This window comes from Rhipicephalus sanguineus, chromosome 1 (genome assembly GCF_013339695.2).
Source record: "Rhipicephalus sanguineus isolate Rsan-2018 chromosome 1, BIME_Rsan_1.4, whole genome shotgun sequence".
Classification (NCBI taxonomy): domain Eukaryota; kingdom Metazoa; phylum Arthropoda; class Arachnida; order Ixodida; family Ixodidae; genus Rhipicephalus; species Rhipicephalus sanguineus.
The window spans coordinates 155,133,372-155,151,922 of record NC_051176.1 but is presented as its reverse complement, the minus strand read 5'-3'; the positions used below and the strand labels follow the sequence as shown (position 1 = coordinate 155,151,922).

General features: G+C 43.9%; 2 protein-coding genes across 2 annotated transcripts in view; one reads left to right on the top strand and one right to left on the bottom strand.

The window, feature by feature from the left end:
* Positions 1-18,551, top strand: part of LOC119400563 (uncharacterized) — a 273,061-nt gene that overhangs the window by 168,045 nt on the left and 86,465 nt on the right. The gene's annotated exons all lie outside the window — the stretch shown is intronic.
* Positions 1-18,551, bottom strand: part of LOC119400590 (ER degradation-enhancing alpha-mannosidase-like protein 3) — a 110,390-nt gene that overhangs the window by 63,303 nt on the left and 28,536 nt on the right. The window contains exons 6-8 of the mRNA XM_037667655.2: positions 16,891-17,044; positions 9,470-9,598; positions 3,018-3,123 (exon numbers count right to left, since the gene is read on the bottom strand). Of these exons, the coding sequence (XP_037523583.1) occupies positions 3,018-3,123; positions 9,470-9,598; positions 16,891-17,044 (389 nt within the window). The remainder of the gene's footprint in view (positions 1-3,017; positions 3,124-9,469; positions 9,599-16,890; positions 17,045-18,551) is intronic.

Here is an 18,551-nt window from a genome sequence, read left to right as displayed (position 1 = left end):
AATGAAACCGTAACTGGAATAATCTTGGAAGCAACACTTGAAATGGGATTGGAGGCAAAGCACCAAGACAGAAGACTCTGAAACCACTAAAGACTTAATAAAGAAATGACAACAAATGAATGGAACTACCTCAAGAGATAAAATAGATTTTGCTGAGCTGTCAAAGCTTATCAAAAGTAAACATAGTGACATGTGAAACTATAACGTCAAAGAGATAGAGACAGCAGTAAAAAAGGGCAGCAGCATCAAGGCAGCTAAAAGAAAATGCTCCATGGGAAGGAATATAATGCATGCACTAAAAGATGAGCAGGACAATACATATTTAACAAATGTATAATGACATAGTGTAAAGGTGGCAGAGGACTTCTACTCTGAACTGCACAGTTTCATCTATAGCTCACCCCACCATGAGTGAAATCAAAGTCGAACGTGACACCGAAGTTCTATGCGTAATGGTTAGAAAGGCCCTACAAGGCATGTCCCAAAGAAAAGCGGCCAGAGAAGACAGAATGACAACCGATTTCATCAAAGATGAAGGAGATTTTATATTTAAGAAGCTTGTGCCACTCCCCAGTATGTCTTAAAACTTCAAACGTACCTACGAGTCGGAAAAATGCCAACACATATTTTACTGATACTACATAAAAAGAGAGACGTTTACTAAAAGACCTCAAGAACTACAGACCGATCAGCCTACTCTCAGCATTATACGAAATAGTCATGAAAGTAATTTCAAGTAGGATAAGAGATACACTAAACTTTAATCAACCTAGAAAGCAAGCTGGCTTCAGGAAAGGGGACTCTATCATGGATCACTTTCACGTAATCAATCAAATAAGCGTGAAATATGCCAAATACAAAAAGAAAACCCTTTTTATAGCATTCATAGATTACAAAAAAAGCATTAGATCGACTCTGTAGGGATACCAGTGGTTCTAGAGGCATTGCGTCAACAAGGAGTACCTGAAACGTATGCAAATACCATAGCCAATATATGCAGAGATTCCACAGCTACTCTTTCAAGAAAAGCAGGAAAATCCTGATCGAGAAAGGGGTCCAACAAATAGACACAATCTCACTATTGTTATTCAATGCATGTTTAGAAGAAGTATTTAAATGACTAGATTGGGAAGAAACGGGAATAAAGATTAACAGAGAATATCTCGAGAACTTACGGTTCGCAAACATTGCGAACTTCAAGAACGATGGGAACGAATTGCAAAAAATTATTTAATACCTCACTTGAGAAAGCGTTGAAGTAGAGTTCAAGATAAACATGTAGAAGACAGATAGTGCTAGGCCCAGCGAAAGAGCGAGTGTTATCAGACCCCAGAACCTGTAGAATATGTATATCTAGGCCAAATACTAACAGGGGAGCCTACTCATATAAAGATTTACCGAAGAATAAGGATGGGCTGGTGCACATACGGTATATAATAATTGTTAGGGCTTAACATCCCAAAACCACGATATGATTATAAGGGATGCCGTAGTGGAGGGCTCCGGAAATTTCTACCAACTGGGGTTCTTTAACATGCACCTAAATCTAAGTACACGGGCCTCTAGCATTTTCAGCATTTTCGCCTCCATCGAAAATGCGGCCGCCGCGGCCGGGATTCAATCTCACGACCTTTCCCCTGGATATGTATTATAACGGTATGAGCACCCCTCCACTGCCGTGAAATCACCTTTACAGGGGGTTACATGCGGTTTATATAGTACGTCTATTCGTTCATTTCGAATACTTCGAAATTTAGAATAATTTAAATTCGTTTCAAAGCGAATTCGAATACTGTACCATTCGTTCGAATATTCGAAGTGCTTGAATATTCGCACATGCCTGGATATTCCACTTTGGCACCGTGGCCCTTTTTTAAATCTTGATATGCTTCATGGTAATATGTAGTCCATAATTGACCCCATAATGCCTCAACATTGTGGTAATACTAACTTGGAACCACTATGGGTGAAAACAGAATGGTGCACAAGAGCGCTAGTTCAAGGCTGCAAGATCATTAAAATACCAACAGTGGTGGTTTTGATTCAATTATTTATTTATTTCTTTACTTATTTATTTATTAATTTATTTATTTATACATATTACCAGTCCCAATAGGGACTATTGCAGGAGGGCAACTAAACTAGAAAAATAAAATGCTTACAGAGAAAGAAAGTGTGAATACGGCTAGGATTCAATCCCACGACCTTTGGGTGAGCAGTCGAGCACCATAACCACTAGACCACTGTCACGGGTGTGCGCATACGATAGACATTCACAACTCGTGAGTGGCAACTTATGACTGTCACTAAAGTGGAGAGTGTACAACCATTGCATCTTGCTAGTTTCTAACATACAGGGCAGAAGGTGAGAATAACAAAGAAACTATAGAAGAACCACACAGCATGTGGTGGAACGAAAAATGGTAGGAGTAACACTAAGAGAGATAGTAGAAGACAGCAGTGTGGATTAGAGAAGTAACGGGGGTAGTAAAAATACCTAGTTCATATTAAGAGAAGAAAAAAATGAACCTGAGCAGGTTAGGTCATGAGAAGGACAGGTAACCAATGATTGGTTAGAGTGATGGAATGGATACCAAGAGATGGGAAGCACAGCCAAGGATGACAAAGGGTTAGATGAAGCGACAAAATTAAGAAACCTGCAGGCATAAAACAGAATCAGCTCACGCAGCACGGGTGGCCTGGAGCTCATTGGGAGAGGCCTTTGTCCTGAAGTGGACGTAAAATAGACTGATGATGATGATGATGATGATGATGATGAAAAAAATTGTGCTAGTTTACCCATCTATTTAACAATGAACTATGCATATAACTGTGGATATTAAAATTTATGTTGCTTTATTGTCACTTTAAAGTTATCTTGCTGTTTCTTCACAATATTAATCAATCTGAAATGAAATCTTCAATAAAAAAAGTGCGACCCCCAAAGGGTTAGAAAAGAAATTAAAGGAGGCTGAGCTTTCAGACGGTGCATTTGGCTTGTATAACCCACTACTCACCTCTGCGTATCCAGTCGCCATTGTGAATATTAAGGACAGTGCCCATGAGATCACTCGACCTGTGGCGCTGCTGCCACAAGTAGTCCATAGCAGCTCGTGCCTTTGCCTGCACATGTCACCAATGAAACACACTAGAAACACAATATGAAGCATTTTTCATAATGATCTCACATGTTAGTGCATGAAGTATAAAGTTGTAAAACTCATTACCCTTTTCATAAAACTTACATAACTTGACTAACCAAAGAACTACATTAGTTAAAGAGCATAACATGACCCACGCAAACAAATGTCAATTAAAATTTAAGTGGCTGTGCTTGTGACAAATGAATGTCACATGAATGAATTAATTTCCACATACGGCAACCCTAACTTAGGGCTATAACAGGGGGTAGGAGTGGGCCATTCATATGAACAGCCATATGTATGATAGTAAATGAACCGATGGAAATGAGACAGTGATATCCATTTGTTCATGTGTCATCATGTACAGCACAAAAATTCAAAGAAAAAATAAATTTTGTTGCCCCTTCAGCAGTGAAGCTCAAGTTAAGGGTATTAATATGACAACCCACAAAGGGTAGTATACACTAGATATGCCCTTTCACAGGAGGATATGCTATTATGAGCAATAAAATATGCAGGGGTGGAACAGGGTATATGGGTTTGGGAGTAGTCCTGGGAGCAGGCAAAAATGCCTTTTGTAGCAGGCTTGGAGCAGCCAGAAACGCCTTTTCCAGCAAGTTTGGAGCAGTCAGAGAGAACGTTCAGAGCAGATGTAGACCCTTTTCACCATAGATCGGCAAACTCATGAGTCGACTCACTCGGTTTCACTCAGATTCAAATCAGGCCGTGAGTCTGAGTGAGTACGAGTAAGTAATATTTTGGTGAGCTTGAGGCCGAGTGAGTCCGGTTGAGGAAATATTGGTGAGGACTCTCCGAGTCCAAGTGAGCCCTAAGCGCAAGATATATTTCTTGAGTGAGTCTGAGTGAGCTCCACTTGTTATTGTCGACCTATGGTCCTATCTACTCAAGCTCAGCATTACTACCAGCCTTACATAGGCTTAAGTTTATACTCAAGTCTACTCACATATATCTCGACGCACTAGCGTTCATGCGCCATAGGTGTGAGTCACGGAGCAAGAATTCTTGAGGAGGCGAAACTGCGCTCGCTCGGGCGTCCTAATAAAGTCACGAAATCGGGCACAGCGCTCACGCACCCTCTGTCGTGAGAGTCCGCTAGCGGAGAAGGAAAAATGCGCGCGTCCCTCTCACCGCGCTCTCCGACTAAGCTCGTCAGTTCAAGGCCATTCGTCGCCGACTCGCCGTTCGCGCTTCACGCCCGAATAGATGTGTTCTTGTGCGTCCTCGCCGGCTCCATATTTTAACACGACAGCGTTAAAGAGCCCGTTTCACAGAAATACCGGTGTCGGTGTCCGTGTCGGTGATGCTAGCAAATGAGAAGGCGATGCGCATGGGGCCCGATTACACTATCGCGTCCTACTCTTAAAGGCGAAGCTCAAGCGCACTCCAAGTTTTTTCTGTAAATTAACGAGAAAAATGGTGTCACATACAGGAAAATTACCATCGTGATATTTTTTGTACAACGCGAAATCTATAATATTTGATAACGTCAACTCAATGAGTTAGGTATAATTTATTTCAACGAATGATGGGACTTACCCTATATGCCATCAATTCAGATTTAGGTTGTTGCTGTGGCCGCATTTAGATGGGGGCGAAATGCTAAAGGCCCGTGTGCTTACATTTAGGTGCACGTTACAAAACCCCAGGTGGTTGAAATTTCACATTGTCTTTTTTTGAGAACAGCAAACAAGTATCTGGGACAGCGGACAGAAAGATTGAAGGCATGGCGTCTCGTAACAACACTGGCCGTTTCGGTTTGTCAAGGAGAACTTCGCCACCAAGTTCGCCATAATAGCGCCGCCTGTCTACCTCACTGTCCGAAAAGTGCTTCTCGTAAACGTAGTCACGAGGCGTCAGCTGTCGGTCTTTCCTTGGTATGGCGCGAGCCCACGCTTCCAACCTCACTGGGTCACTAGGAACTTTGAAGGTAATTATCTTCTCCTTGCAGGACATGTACCCAGTGCTGCAGTTCGGCCCGGCACATTTCCGCCCCATCCTGAAGAAGCACTGGTCGAAATCTGCAAAGCACTCTCCTTTGTCACGGCGTGAAAAGCGCGCCCAAACATTGAGGAGTCGGCGCCGCCGGTGCAACACGCGTAAGCCACTGAGAGCGCTAAAGAGAAAGAAACCAGCAAATCGCGAAGGGAACTTTCCCTCCCAAGGCCACCTACGCATGCGCGCGCACAACATGCGAGCGAGGGGCATGTGTATGTGGTGACAGACGTAGTCTGCTCAGGGGCCCCTACTAGCAGTTCGTTTCAAGCGCTATACGGCCTATAATTCTGGCAGTATCGATTAAGAACTGCAACTAAAATATCTGTCATATCTACCGTTTGATGTTACAGACAGAAATCTTAGAAATTTTACAATGTATGAGGCGCTATCACGATTTTTATGCGTCGCGTCCATAGAAGAGCATGTAAAAGATGGCAACAGGCCGAAAGCGTCATCTGTCGTGCTTCGGCCTAACCGCATTCCGCTGTGACACTATCACGACGCCCTCGCGCGATGCCGCGGCCGAGAGATTCTCCTCCTCAAATACTTCTTTCTCCGTGGTGTGAGTTGGGGGGGGGGGCACGACTTCTCCCACAAACTCTTCTACGGACAGTTCACGACATAAATAATATCGTGTGAGTCGCATATTTCATAAAAATGTCCTTACTGTATTGAAGCCACTGATAACTCGTATAAGACAGTACAAGATCAAATGGCGTACTATCACAGAGCACCGCTTATGTGAGATATTGGCGTTAAAAATGACACCGTGATCGAAACAGCAAATTTTACCCTAACGGACTCATGAGTCGACTCACTCAGGCTCACTCAGACTCAGGTCAAGCCGTGAGTCTGAGTGAGTCCAACTAAGTAATGTGTTAGTGAGTTTGAGTCCGAGTGAGTTTGGTTGAGAAAAAGTTTAATGAGTCTGAGTCCGAGTGAGTCCAGTTGAGGAAAATTTTGATGAGTCTGAGTCCGAGTGAGCCCTAAGGGCAAAATATATTCCATGAGTGAGTCTGGGTGAGCAACACATTTTTTGCCGACCTATGACTGCACGTGGTATTTTTAAGCACAAGGGCCAGTTATGGCCAGAGAGAGCCAAGTGGCGTAATGTGAAAGCAATGGTGTAATCAATGACAATGGGTGAGTGCCTGCTTTTTCATAGAAAAGACACTTTGGTGTAATGAGCTTAAAAGCACACATGAAAAAGTAAAAAAATAAAAAGAAAGAAAGACAGCGCTTGGTCTCAACATTTGTGAAACCTCTGTCCTTTTCTTTTTTTCTCTCTTCTGTGGCGAGTACCGCCTGTTGAGCCAACTTCCACAGCCGATCACAGCCTTGATAAAACTGAAACTATAACCGTTTCGATGAAAGTGAAAACAGGATGTTTCAGCCACGTTTAGCCACACAATTTAGCCACAAGGGCTGTCGCACCTTGTGGCTAAATTCAGGTGCTGCGGAGCAGTATGGCGCTGATAAATGAGTTTCGCGCAACAAGGGTGGTTCGGCGCAGGATGGCGCAGGTAAACAAGTTTGGCGCACAATGGCGCAGCTGTTCCACCCCTGAATATGCTTAATAAGAACTTGTTGCTGGGTGAGTTGGTGAATGGCAGATGTGAATGGCAGGTGCTTCCTCTGTCATCTCTCATGTGTTCGTCTTTTTTTAGTGCTAAAATCAAGGTGTCATCAAATGTACTATTGTTTCATCAGAGGCTACAAACTTTGAAAACTGCTGTGGTTGAACATACACTGAAAAAGACATCAACCAAAACTCATCATTTGTGACGTCTTATGTGTGGTAGCACAGTTGCATAGATGTGCAGACATTAAGATTGTCCTTCTGCAAGCTAGAAGTTTGCCGACGGAGAAGGAAGATTTTTTTTGTCCATTTTAATTTATTTGAATTTACACCATAATTACTACACTACAGTTTAAAACAAAATTAATGTCCCCTATGTTTTTCTTGGCTTAATTGTCTGTTGGATTCATTTGGTTGTGTCTAAGAAAGAAACGAGCCCCTCAAAAAAATTCCCTTCTCTCGTTTATTTATAGTGAGGGCCTCGACCCAGCACATTTAATGCCTTAGGTTAGCATGCGTCACGGAAACAGCCATGCGGCGCTTCCTCGCCCTAGCACTCCCCTTTTTTCAAACTGTGATAGCAATTATACGCACACTGCAAACACATTTTCACCATCGCCATCGGCTTCACCGTGATGTTTCATATAAAGTCAAAATTGATAACATCGCCCCACGCATCGTACGTTCTATGTGCGAATGAAAGCATACAAGGGCTGCCAATGATCAGTGCAAAAGCAGAGAGGAAACGCCCCAGCCGTTTTTCGTCATGCGAAAGGCGCATTGGAGATGGAGCCGGACAGGGGGGCTGCACGGCTACGTCAGTACATATGCCCTTTGACCAACCGGGTGTGGTCACCTGCACTAGCGTGCACCATATCCTGTATGTTTACAAGTGATCAGTAGATGGCTCATAGCTTTGTACATGTTGTGCACTCATTGCAAAGTTTGCAATGAAGCAATAGACAGAAGGAAGGTCACTTCGCTCACTGTAGCAGCCGTGTTTCTTAAAGGAGTGAGCTGCTAGCCTTACTTCATGTAACATGCCAATTTGTTGCTTCGACCTTGAGACAAAACAGATTTTTTTTTTTGTATTACTGCATTTTTTGGTCATCCTAAAAAGTTTTCGTAAAACTTACCCCGCATGATACATAAATGTCCCCAACTTTGCTTCGTTTTACGGGGAAGGGGGGGGGGGATGTGTTCACTGCGTGAGTAAATACGGTACTCTTAAACGACCCCTGACAGCGAAATTTTTGTTTGACTTTTTTACTGTAATTTGTAGCCTTGTGTCTGCTAATGCTGAAATTGAATTGTAAACACGTATCATATAATTAATGCTAGCTTGTTAATTGCTTGTTAATTGTGAGCAATTTTAGTGTCGCTTCAAAATGCCCGCCTAAAATCGTAAGAAATGCCCCACAGCAGGGGAGCACCTGAGACCACGTGCGCTCAAGCTTCGGTGACGCTAAATGCACAGTTTTCAAATCGGGGGACCCGTGCGCGGTGAAGAATGAAACGATGTGGGTGCTTTGAGTGTGTCCCCCTTAGGAAAAAGAAAAGCATTCCTGGCGTAAGCAGCAAAAATCACCTTGAGAGCAGCCCGACAACAGAGTGAGAGGGGCAAGGAACAATGCCCTCGTTGGGTGCCAGTTGTGGCTTCGTGTGTGCCCTGTGAATGTTCTGCGACGTTGACAATACTCGCTTTTTTTGTGGAACGTCACAAGGGGCCTCTGTCTATGTCATACTAATGTCGCAAGGTGCTGAAAACTCAGATGAGCACTCACGCTTACTTCAAAACCAAATTAAAATATCTTAAAGGCAAGGTTCGTTACTCATAATCAGCCAGATGTACCCACGCATGCAGGACTATCAAACAACACAAGTGTCTTGAGTTTCCAAATTTGGTGTCAGGGGTCCTTTAAGATACAATGTCTTGTGCAATCTGAAAAGGCACAGATATTCGGTGCAGGCAACATGAAAGAGTTGGAGAAGGCAGGCAGGAGGGTGTTGCAGCCCCATTACCTTTCCCCTTGTCTGCAAAGATCAAGGTGGCACTGCAGATTTATAGCTAAGAGAAGCACGCCATTCATGCCGACTAGAGTTGACAGTGCGAATTTCATCTGGCAAGAGTTGATTGACCAGGCCACTTAGAGGGAAGAGCACTCAACTACAGTTAACAGAGTGCTCTTAAAGAAGTCAGTCTCTTTGGAGCGAATCTGTGTGTGTGTGTTAAGAATTTGTTTCTTTTGTGCATGTTTGAGTACACGAGGCACTTTGAGTGTCGTATCGCTGGGTCCATCATTCGACCAGAATGTAAGGCAGTGTGTGCCTTGTCAATTTTGTGCGTATGCAAACCTGGGTGAGCTTGAGTGTTTGCAGCATTAGAGCTTGCTTAGGATGAACAAATAATTATGCCATTAGCGACCCAGTCGGTTGTTCTGGTGCTTTTTTGCAAAGAGACTAGATCTTCTCTCCAAGCATCTGAAAATCTGAGTCCAAGATACCCTGAAATAACTGAAGTCACAGCAAAGATCCTCCTCTCAGGGCATTTCCAAAATACAAAATAAATGCTGAAAAGTACTTAAGATATAGTAACTATAGTAGAGTATTTAAGCTATATATGAAGTCCAATTATATGTGCAAACTACCTTATAAGGTGCATTAAACTTCATTTACAATGAAACAAACAAGGAAAACATAAAAAGCCTTTTCAAGGCAGGCACTATCTTACCTCAAAAACAGGCTCCCCAGTGAGTCTGCTAAGGGCAGCAAACTCTAAAATCATTGTGCCAGCACATGCTGTGCATGTCTCGTGCACTTGTCCCAGCTTGGGTGACTTCAGGCCCAACCGTAAATTTATCTGTAAAAAACAACACAAAAAGAGAATCGAAACTTACTACCGTACTGCAACAAAGTAATAAAATTGGTTTGAAGTATATTTTTAAGTATATGATCATGAAAAAAGAAAAGAGAGAAAATGAAAAACGAGCATTAGCAGAAACTGAATTACATCTAAAAAAACCCCAGCTATGACCATGTCTATTCTTTTTGTCACATTTTCCAGCGTTATGCGAAATACAATATACTGTAGCTCAAACTGTTCCAACCCACTCAGACAACATATAAGCTAGTATACAACAAACATTTAAACTGGAATCACTGTAAAAGGTGGCCGTTGAATGACGAGGTACAACAGACATCTTTATTTTCTTTTACATATGCCGTGAAGAATTACGGCCACAAATCTAGTACATCCACAAAATTGTGTTCATAAGAAGTCTTAAAGAAGTTTGAAGTATTTTGTTCCATCAGTATAATTTCTGAACAGTTATTAATCCCTTCAAGTAAAGATATGTTTATGGAGGAATTGTAGATATGAGAAAAACCTGTGAAAGACAAAATTTTCATTTTTTGTATGAATATGCACTATTAACCACAAACAAAAGTATACTGGCTCTACATCTGCAGTGATGCTGCAGGCCCAGGTCATTTCAGAGCAGCTTTTGGAGCAGGCAAAAATTCTTTTCGTAGCAGGGAAACTTTTTTTGGAGAAGAACAGGCTTGCGCAGCAGTAGTCTATACAGTCGAAACTCGCAATAACGAAATCCCGAGGGAACGAAATTCTCACCGCAACGAAATATTTTCGGAGCACCGGCGAACGCCCATAGGAGTCAATGCATTTTGTAACTCGCGACTACGAAAGATATTGATACCGCAGTCCCTAATTAACGAAATTTTTGAAACACGAGTGCGCAAATAATCTACTCTCGCAACATTAACTACATTCGAAAACTGCTGAAATGCATTCATGCTACAATTAAATTGTGCAAAACTATCACTACAGCGCACTTGAGAAGCAGCCGCCATCATTGTTTACACAAAAACATAAAGCTGGCGACAATGATAATGATGATGATGATGGCTTGCCGAAACATCTGCTCGCTTTCGCGGACTACGTAGCCAAATCCACATTCCTCGTGGAGTTTCGTTCGTTGGCTTGGTTGGCTTCGCTCTGTGCTTGGCTTTGTCGGCTTTGCGTGCACATGGTCGCGTGTGTGGAGCCATTTGTGGAGCGTTTGCTTGGTCGCTTGGTGCAACGTGAACTGTGTGTTGCGATTGCTTCGTCCGATTTCGCTGCCTGCGAAGATGCCGCCTCCAACGAAAAAGCGGAAGTTCATCGCGCTGGAAGATAAGGCTGCAATCATCAGTAAGGTGCAAAAGGGCAGGAAAAAAATGGACATCGCCGAAGAATTCGGCGTTGCGTGCAGCTCGCTGTCCACGATTCTGCACTGATCCAGCGAAGCCGGAAGAAGGTTCGCCTGCAGGCGCATTTGATGACGGTACTGGTGACAGCGCAGTGCCGCCGTCACTGACCGGTACATGGGGCGAACTTTGTGCCGGGGCAAACGAGATTCCCGATCGAGAGGCATGAAAATGCTGCATGGTAACGCCCGCCAAAGCAAACTTACTGTCTTCTGGAAATAAAATGTGTTTTTTGTAGATTCCATGTTTTTTCTGCCGAATTCTCGCGCCAACGAAATTCCCGCAAGAGCGAAATTTTGCGCTTTCCCCGCCGATTTCGTTATTGCGGGTTTCAACTGTAGAAGGAACTGCCAAAACTATTAAATAATGCAAACTGAAAATGAAGTGTTCACAATGGACAAATGATAACGAAAAAGTGATCATTGGCCTAGCCATGGGAGGGAAGAATTCCTGGGGCAGGGGGTGGTGGCGTTCAAACTCCCTCAAACTAAAATCCTGGCAACACCCCAGGTAATATTCAAGCATAACCGAAATATAAATATTAGAAATGCCGTCCTTCTTTATTTATTTATTTGCAGTACCACTAAGGGCCCTCATGAGAGGGTATCAGATGGAGGGGGCAGAGGGTCTGACACACACATACACACACAAAAAGAGATCCAACACTAGCGATCGAGATACAACTATAGTACTAATAAATGTTTTCAAGCAAATCAGTGCAGACGAACATGTTTTCAAGCAAATCAGTGCAAACGAACACACACACACACACAAAATGTAATACAACACTAGCGACTGACATACAACTATGTCAGTTTTCGAGCGAATCAATGAAGACTGGACCAACTAGTCCAGCCTTCGCTGTGAAGTGATGTTGAGGAAATTAGTTTGTAGTCAACACAGGGCCATCAACATAACCACTGGTGTAGGGAGGGGATCAGGGAGGAGTATTGCCCTTTCCAGTGATGCTACCGAGTACTTCTGATTTGGAGCAATTTTTGGAGCAGCAAAATTTCAGTTTTGGAGCACTATGGAGCAGCAAAACTTTTTATCTTGGAGCACTTTGGAACAGATAATTTTGCATCTGGGAGCACTCTGGAGCAGCAAGTTTTACATCCTGGAGTGCACTACAGAAGCATATTGCATTAACATTCAAGCACCTGAATATTATTATGGGGCTCTTATGAAGGCTAGAAATATTTCGATTCATTGCAAATCTCATGGAAAAAATCGTCTCAGGAGAACTCCATACTTCACTCGCTAATGAAAAAATAAGGGCTCATGCAGTTGAGTGTTCTGCATTAACCTCTTTGGCGATTATTTTTGACAAAAACAAATAAACAGAATAACAGATCAATAAAATTGCAATTTATGAAATAACACTCTAAATACATCTATGGGGTTATCAGCAGACGTGGTAGACAAACACCGTGAAGTACAGCAGTGCCTCAATGCTAAAGAGCCACACTGTCCCTCATGCATTACCCTAAGAAAACTCCAAAGCGAAAGCCAGGTTATTTTTCTTCTTGATCGACGGGTAGATCCTCCCCCCTCCCTCTCTGCAAGCTTTCTGCACCTCACCTGGTTTCGCGCTACCTCCGTGATTGGCGCACCGATCACGGAAGCAGTGTAAAGCGACGATGTCACGTGATGACGTCATCACGTGACATCACGATATATGACGCCATGTTGACGTCACAAGTTTCGACCATCTATGACGTGATGACGACGACATCACATGATGATTATTTTGTGCATAAATCGAACGCCGCCGACGGTCAATTTTCGTGTTTGATAAAGCATCTAAGGCTTTCGCATTAATATTGCGTATTGAACGTTAACAGCCTGGCCGTTAACAACCTGGCCTTACATACCAAACTGTCCTCCACCATGTCACCTCTGTGCCATGCGCGAAACAGCTTCGCTTATCATCCACTTCACAGCTCCTCAATATTAAAAAAAAATTTTATTGTGATAGCAATTATATGGACACTCTCGGTGGATTTTTGCCATCGCCGTTGCCGTAATTTTCCGTATAAAGTCCAAATTAATAACATCACCACGCGCATTCTAGCCGCGGGTAAAAGCTCGCGAGCGCTGGTGACGAACGCAGCTGAAGCGGAGATTAACACTTTCGTGACCGCACCTATTCCCATCGATAGTATGTTATCGACGATTTCAAGATCATGTTTTGGCACTCTCTGAGTGGTTCTGGACAGCTAACGCAATACAAGGCATAAAATAACTTGTTTTTTTTTCAGTTTTGTTTGCGAATTTGCTTTTTCCACCGCGGGAAGATTTTTAAAGCTCGTTAGCACTCGGGTAGGTGAGCGCCCGTTGTTTCAGACTTCGCGTCGACGCCGCTCGCGGGTGCTCCACAGAAACAGCGAATTTCGACGGATTCCGATTAATATGAGCGGGAATCTCTGGATGATGGTAGCACCACAGACACGGAAGACGACTTCGATTCGCCAGGCTTCAGTACGGACGGCGAAAGTGCGTCAAACCTCCCCGAAACATCAGCAGCTATCCGCCGGTAAGTTTCGTGTTCTCCTCGGGTCGTTTTATCGCTGCCGCGCGTCGATGTAAACGTGTCCGGTGCGTTCTTAAAATAACAGCTGTTACCTGCAAGGTGTTAACTTCATTCGGTCAAGAGTATTTGGCGCCGGCTGCAGAAAGAGTGCAATTCTCTTCGCGAAGACGGCGCGGAGCGGACTTTGACCCAACGCTCCGGTGTGCTGCACGGCGGCGTCTTCGCGTTGTTTTTTACCGTAGAAGTCGTCAGAGAGATATGCAACCACACAGATAAGTATGCGTGGATACATACTTTCGAAAAGTGAACATACAGTGAGAGGGACAAATCCATGGAGGGAGGTTACTAAAGAGAAGATGAGCAAGTTCGTCTCACTCCATGTGTACATGGTAATCGTTCAAGTCCCGCGCTTGCATTGGTGTTGGTGTCGATGACACATATTTCGAGGCATTCGTCCACCGCCAGTGATGCCACGGAAAAGGTTCAAGGCTTCTTGAGTGTCTCTGATCTGAAGAAGATGACCGTCGCATTCCACGAAAATCTTCACCACGTGTCTTCTCTATTGCAACACATGAACGATTTTTCTACGCTATCTTTTAACCCTGTCGGAACCTCTCAGTGGATGAGAAAATGGTGAAATGTGAAGGCCGGTATGGTATTCGGCAGTATATGAGCGAGAAAGAGGTCAAATGAGGCTACAATTATGGATTTTTGCAGATTTGGAACAGGCTACACTGTTCATTTCAACAAATACACAGGAAAATTTAAAAATACCAGAACTGCAAACTATGCTAGGAAAGTTGAACAGAAAAATTTTTTTTTTCCGGAACATGCGCAGCCAGCCTTTGTTTCACCGCGTCGAGAACCTGCATCGCGCGGTGGCATGATATACACTAGTGCCTATATTCTTGTATTTATGTAAATAATCTTTGTACTTACAGAGCCTATATTTCCACCATTATTCTACGAGGGCTTTGCGTTCAAAACGTATATTTCGATTTTTTTAAATGTTTAACCTTTGTAGAGTAGCATTGATGTTTTTGTGAATCTTTCTTTCTTTTTGATGCTTTTTTCTTTGATAATTTTTTTATTATATTTGAAATAAATTTGTTGTTTGGAATTAATGCTGTTGGAAACACCAATTCTTCCTCTATCGTTTGATACCCTACACTTTAGCATAAAGTATATTTTGTGGCAGGAAAAAAATATTTCCTGGACTAGCCAAAAACCACCGATTTTTCCGCGGTCACGAAAGTGTTAAGCTAGCCGGCCGTCTCTCTCCGTCGCATGGAGAGTGCATGAGATAACATCTTCCCGCGTGCCGGCCTGTTGTTGATTGCACATCAAACAGAGAGGAAACGCCCCGGCCGTCTTTCGTAAAGAGCATGAAGGGACGCCAGGGGAGCGGAACCGCATCGTTTGAAGGGCGCTGTCGCTTGCGTGCGCGCTATCTTGGGGCATCAGGAGATTGCTCGCAAACTTGCTGTGCTCTCAACGTTTACTTCGTGTTTAGAGAACTCAGAGCACGAAAACGCTTCGGTTCCTGGAGCGGCCATATTCCCTTAAACCAGCGTTTTGTTGAGTTACGCGAGATCGGATCCAAAAGAGTTAGCTGCTAGCCTTACTTCGTTTAACAATACAATTTGTTGGTATCGTATTCATTGTTTCGCCCTTAAGCGAAACTGAGTTTTTTTAAACCGTCAGCTATTGACCCTCGAAAGTGAGGGGTGGACGTGCAACATGGTGCAGCCACTTCACTGTGGGCCGTGAGCGATGGGCCCGCTACTGACAGCTGCACATTTGCAGCTGCTCCGACCAGGAGATCTGCTTTTATTAATGAGATGACATTTTTAAAAAAGCAAATGAAAATTCGAATTGGAACCCTAGCTCGTGAGCTCGAAATGGCAGGGCCTTTTAGGGAGTATTTACCGCAGAGTGATTACAAACTCGAATGCGCTGGTGGAAGGAATTACGGAAAAGCTCTTCTGGATGAAGATCCATGGATAAAGTATATCTGAGGAAAAGTGTCAACGCGTTCCCACCATTCGCGTGCTCTTCCATAAACGCGAAGCAAGGAAAATTCCATATTGTTCCATTTCTACTGCTAGCGATCCCAGATTTTATTCCGCAATGTCCAGAAACAGAAGTGGCAGACATTTTAGCGGCACGCATGTAGTTATTACTGAACACTGCTTTCCTTACGTGCCGTGCGACGCTTGAAACAAGCTATCAGCAGCGTTTCTGGAACAGACGACGTCCGCCGATGAATCGACGTCGCACTTTCTCGCTACCGATAGGCTTAGACGTCACGAGCCTCTGCGGAGAGCGCATTTTGCTGTCGAGCCGACTTGCAGAACAGAAGCTGCGTCGGCACCGTGCATGGCATCATGGCTTACTCGGGACGCACGCGCGAGCGCTATTTATTCAACGGAATAACTCTTGGTCCATGGTTGCGGCTTTGGCATCCCCAAGATCAAGCTGCACATGTTTGGACGCGCCGGCGGTGCGATTGCCGGTGATAGATGCCCCGAAATCTGAGACTTTGGCGCAGTTTGGCGCAATTTTCGTCGATATTATGAGGATGGCGCAGTAAATACAATTTGGCGCACTTTGGCGCAGTTGGCGCAGGAGTGGAATCACTGCCTTTCCCATCACCCTGAAATAACAAACAGGTTTATCCCCTCAACAAAACACCACAACAAAAAGCTGACAGAAAACAAAAAGAAGACAAGTGGACAGGGCTTGTGCTAACCCTGTCCACTGTCTTCCTGACAAGGGGGCAAGAAGCTACGTTTGTTCATCAGCACATGTCACGACTTTGAGCACTTTCTTTTCTTTTATTTTTTTCTTAGAACACGCGGCTTACTTTTAGTCAGATCGCGCGCACAAGCATGTCGTGGCATTCTGCGGCTGCCACGGCAACTATGCAGCTCACGATGCTCAAATCAGCCAATGGCCGTGGACTTCGGTTTTATGGATATGGGCTTATGGCATCATTTGCTGTGAGAAGAGCGAGCGATTTCTAGCTGACTTTGAGAAGTAATTGTAAATTCCAGGCTGCGTACTGGATTCTAAATTTTTGCGGCAGTAGATTCGTGAGGCAATAAGCTCTTTTAATGAAGCCATTCGATGATTACTTGAAAAAGTGTTGCAGGGCCCCTTTAACCATTAATCTAGTTTTATATTAAACATGCATAGGACAAAATAATTTTTGCGGCTATATATATAAAGATTTGAACCACACCATGTGACAGTAATATCTGCTTAGCTGTCTTGTCTCATCTAGCTGCTAGCCACATATGGAGCAGGTTATCAGATTTGGCACTCAATGTGCATATTTTGGAGGCCAATCTCACCCTAGGGTGCGGCACACCTGTGGATGTATTAAATGCTGGCAGTAACCGGTACCCAAGCTCCTTAGCCATGAGCAGCAAGTCACCTCTGTACCACGTCATGAGACCGTGACGTTCCTGCAGGTATGAAGCCAGGATGTGCCCACTCAGTAGGCCCCTGCATAGGAGTGCATCAGAGCAGAACAAGGTCATCAGACTGCTCTTCGCAACAATCATAGTTGTAAATCATTGTAGTATAAGAAGTTTAAAATTAAATTCCGGGGTTTTAAATACCAAAACAACTATTACATTGGATAGCAACCTAGGAACTTTTGACCATCCCTGTACATGTACAGTATCCACGGATTGAAACAGGCCAATTTAGGGCTAAGTAACGCACATACTTTTGCTTCCACCGACTTCAGTTTGAGTCATATCGGCGTAATTTCGACTCGAACGCGTAGATCAGAGCCAACATTATTATTAGAGACCAGATTCATTGCGACATGACATGTTTATTTCGAGCAATTGCGCATACCAGTCGTTATACTAAAAAAAATTGATGTTGCGTTTGAATCCATGCGTACTGTACAGTCGCCAACTGATAATTTGGAAGCAATAATTCAGAGATGCCTAACAACATGGGCAGCTTCGCAGCACTGCCACTGGCTCCATGGACTTGATGCATAAGAACGACAAAAATTTCGAACACATTACAGCCAACTGTGGAATATTAATTCAAACTCCAGCTTCATGAGTGCATGTGAATTTGGCCATGGAGTCGAGCACAAATTAGCTATATTTTAGTTTTGATACATCACCGGCACCACTTCAAAAGCGAAACTACCAAGCTAATTGATCTAGTAGCTACTGACTATGCCCAAGTTGCAAAACGAGCCAAGCCACTAAGTTGTAAAAGCTGTGTTTTCACAATTTGTCATGTGACCTTCATTCTGAGAGTTCCATGTTTGTTAATGTAAACGTCAAGCGGTGACATGGTTTTGGGAAAGTTCCACAAGCAGTTTCATGAGGCACCACCTCTACCCTACATTGTTTGCACAGACGAAGGCAGCAAGGGAAGTGGCAGAAAATGACTGCTAGGAAGAAATACATTATCATTCTGCAATCACAGAGCAGTCAACAATCACATTCCCAAGAATCAAGACACGGTGTATGTAGAGACCACTTCATTGAAGTGGTAGAGACCACTTCAATGCACAGGAATATAAGGGACGAGCGTGAACTGTCACAGCTGTTACTTCAACTAGCCCCTACTTTGGCTCTTCTAGCTAGCAGCTCACTCCTTTCGCAAACGTGGCCGCTGCAACAAGCAAAGTGCGGTCTATAGCTTCAATGCAAACTTTGCGGTAAAAGCACAAGACGTACAAAACTCCGCCAAATGAGATAATCACGTGAGCACGTTCAACCACGCCCTGTATGTCAAAATACAAGTCGGAGGCGCGCATCCCAACCTTGATGAAACACTAGAGAGTTTTGTAATTGGGGACCCAAGAAATTTGCAAGCTGCCAGGGTGAACGCGCAGAACGGAAGCCACTCTCGGACTCTTGCACTCGCGTTGATGGTGGTGGGGTTGTGATGTTGCAGCAGGCGTGGTCAGCCTGGCCTGCATGGCCGGCAATTGTTCTGCCTGAGCATCTCCTGAATTGTAGGGGTCACCATGTGT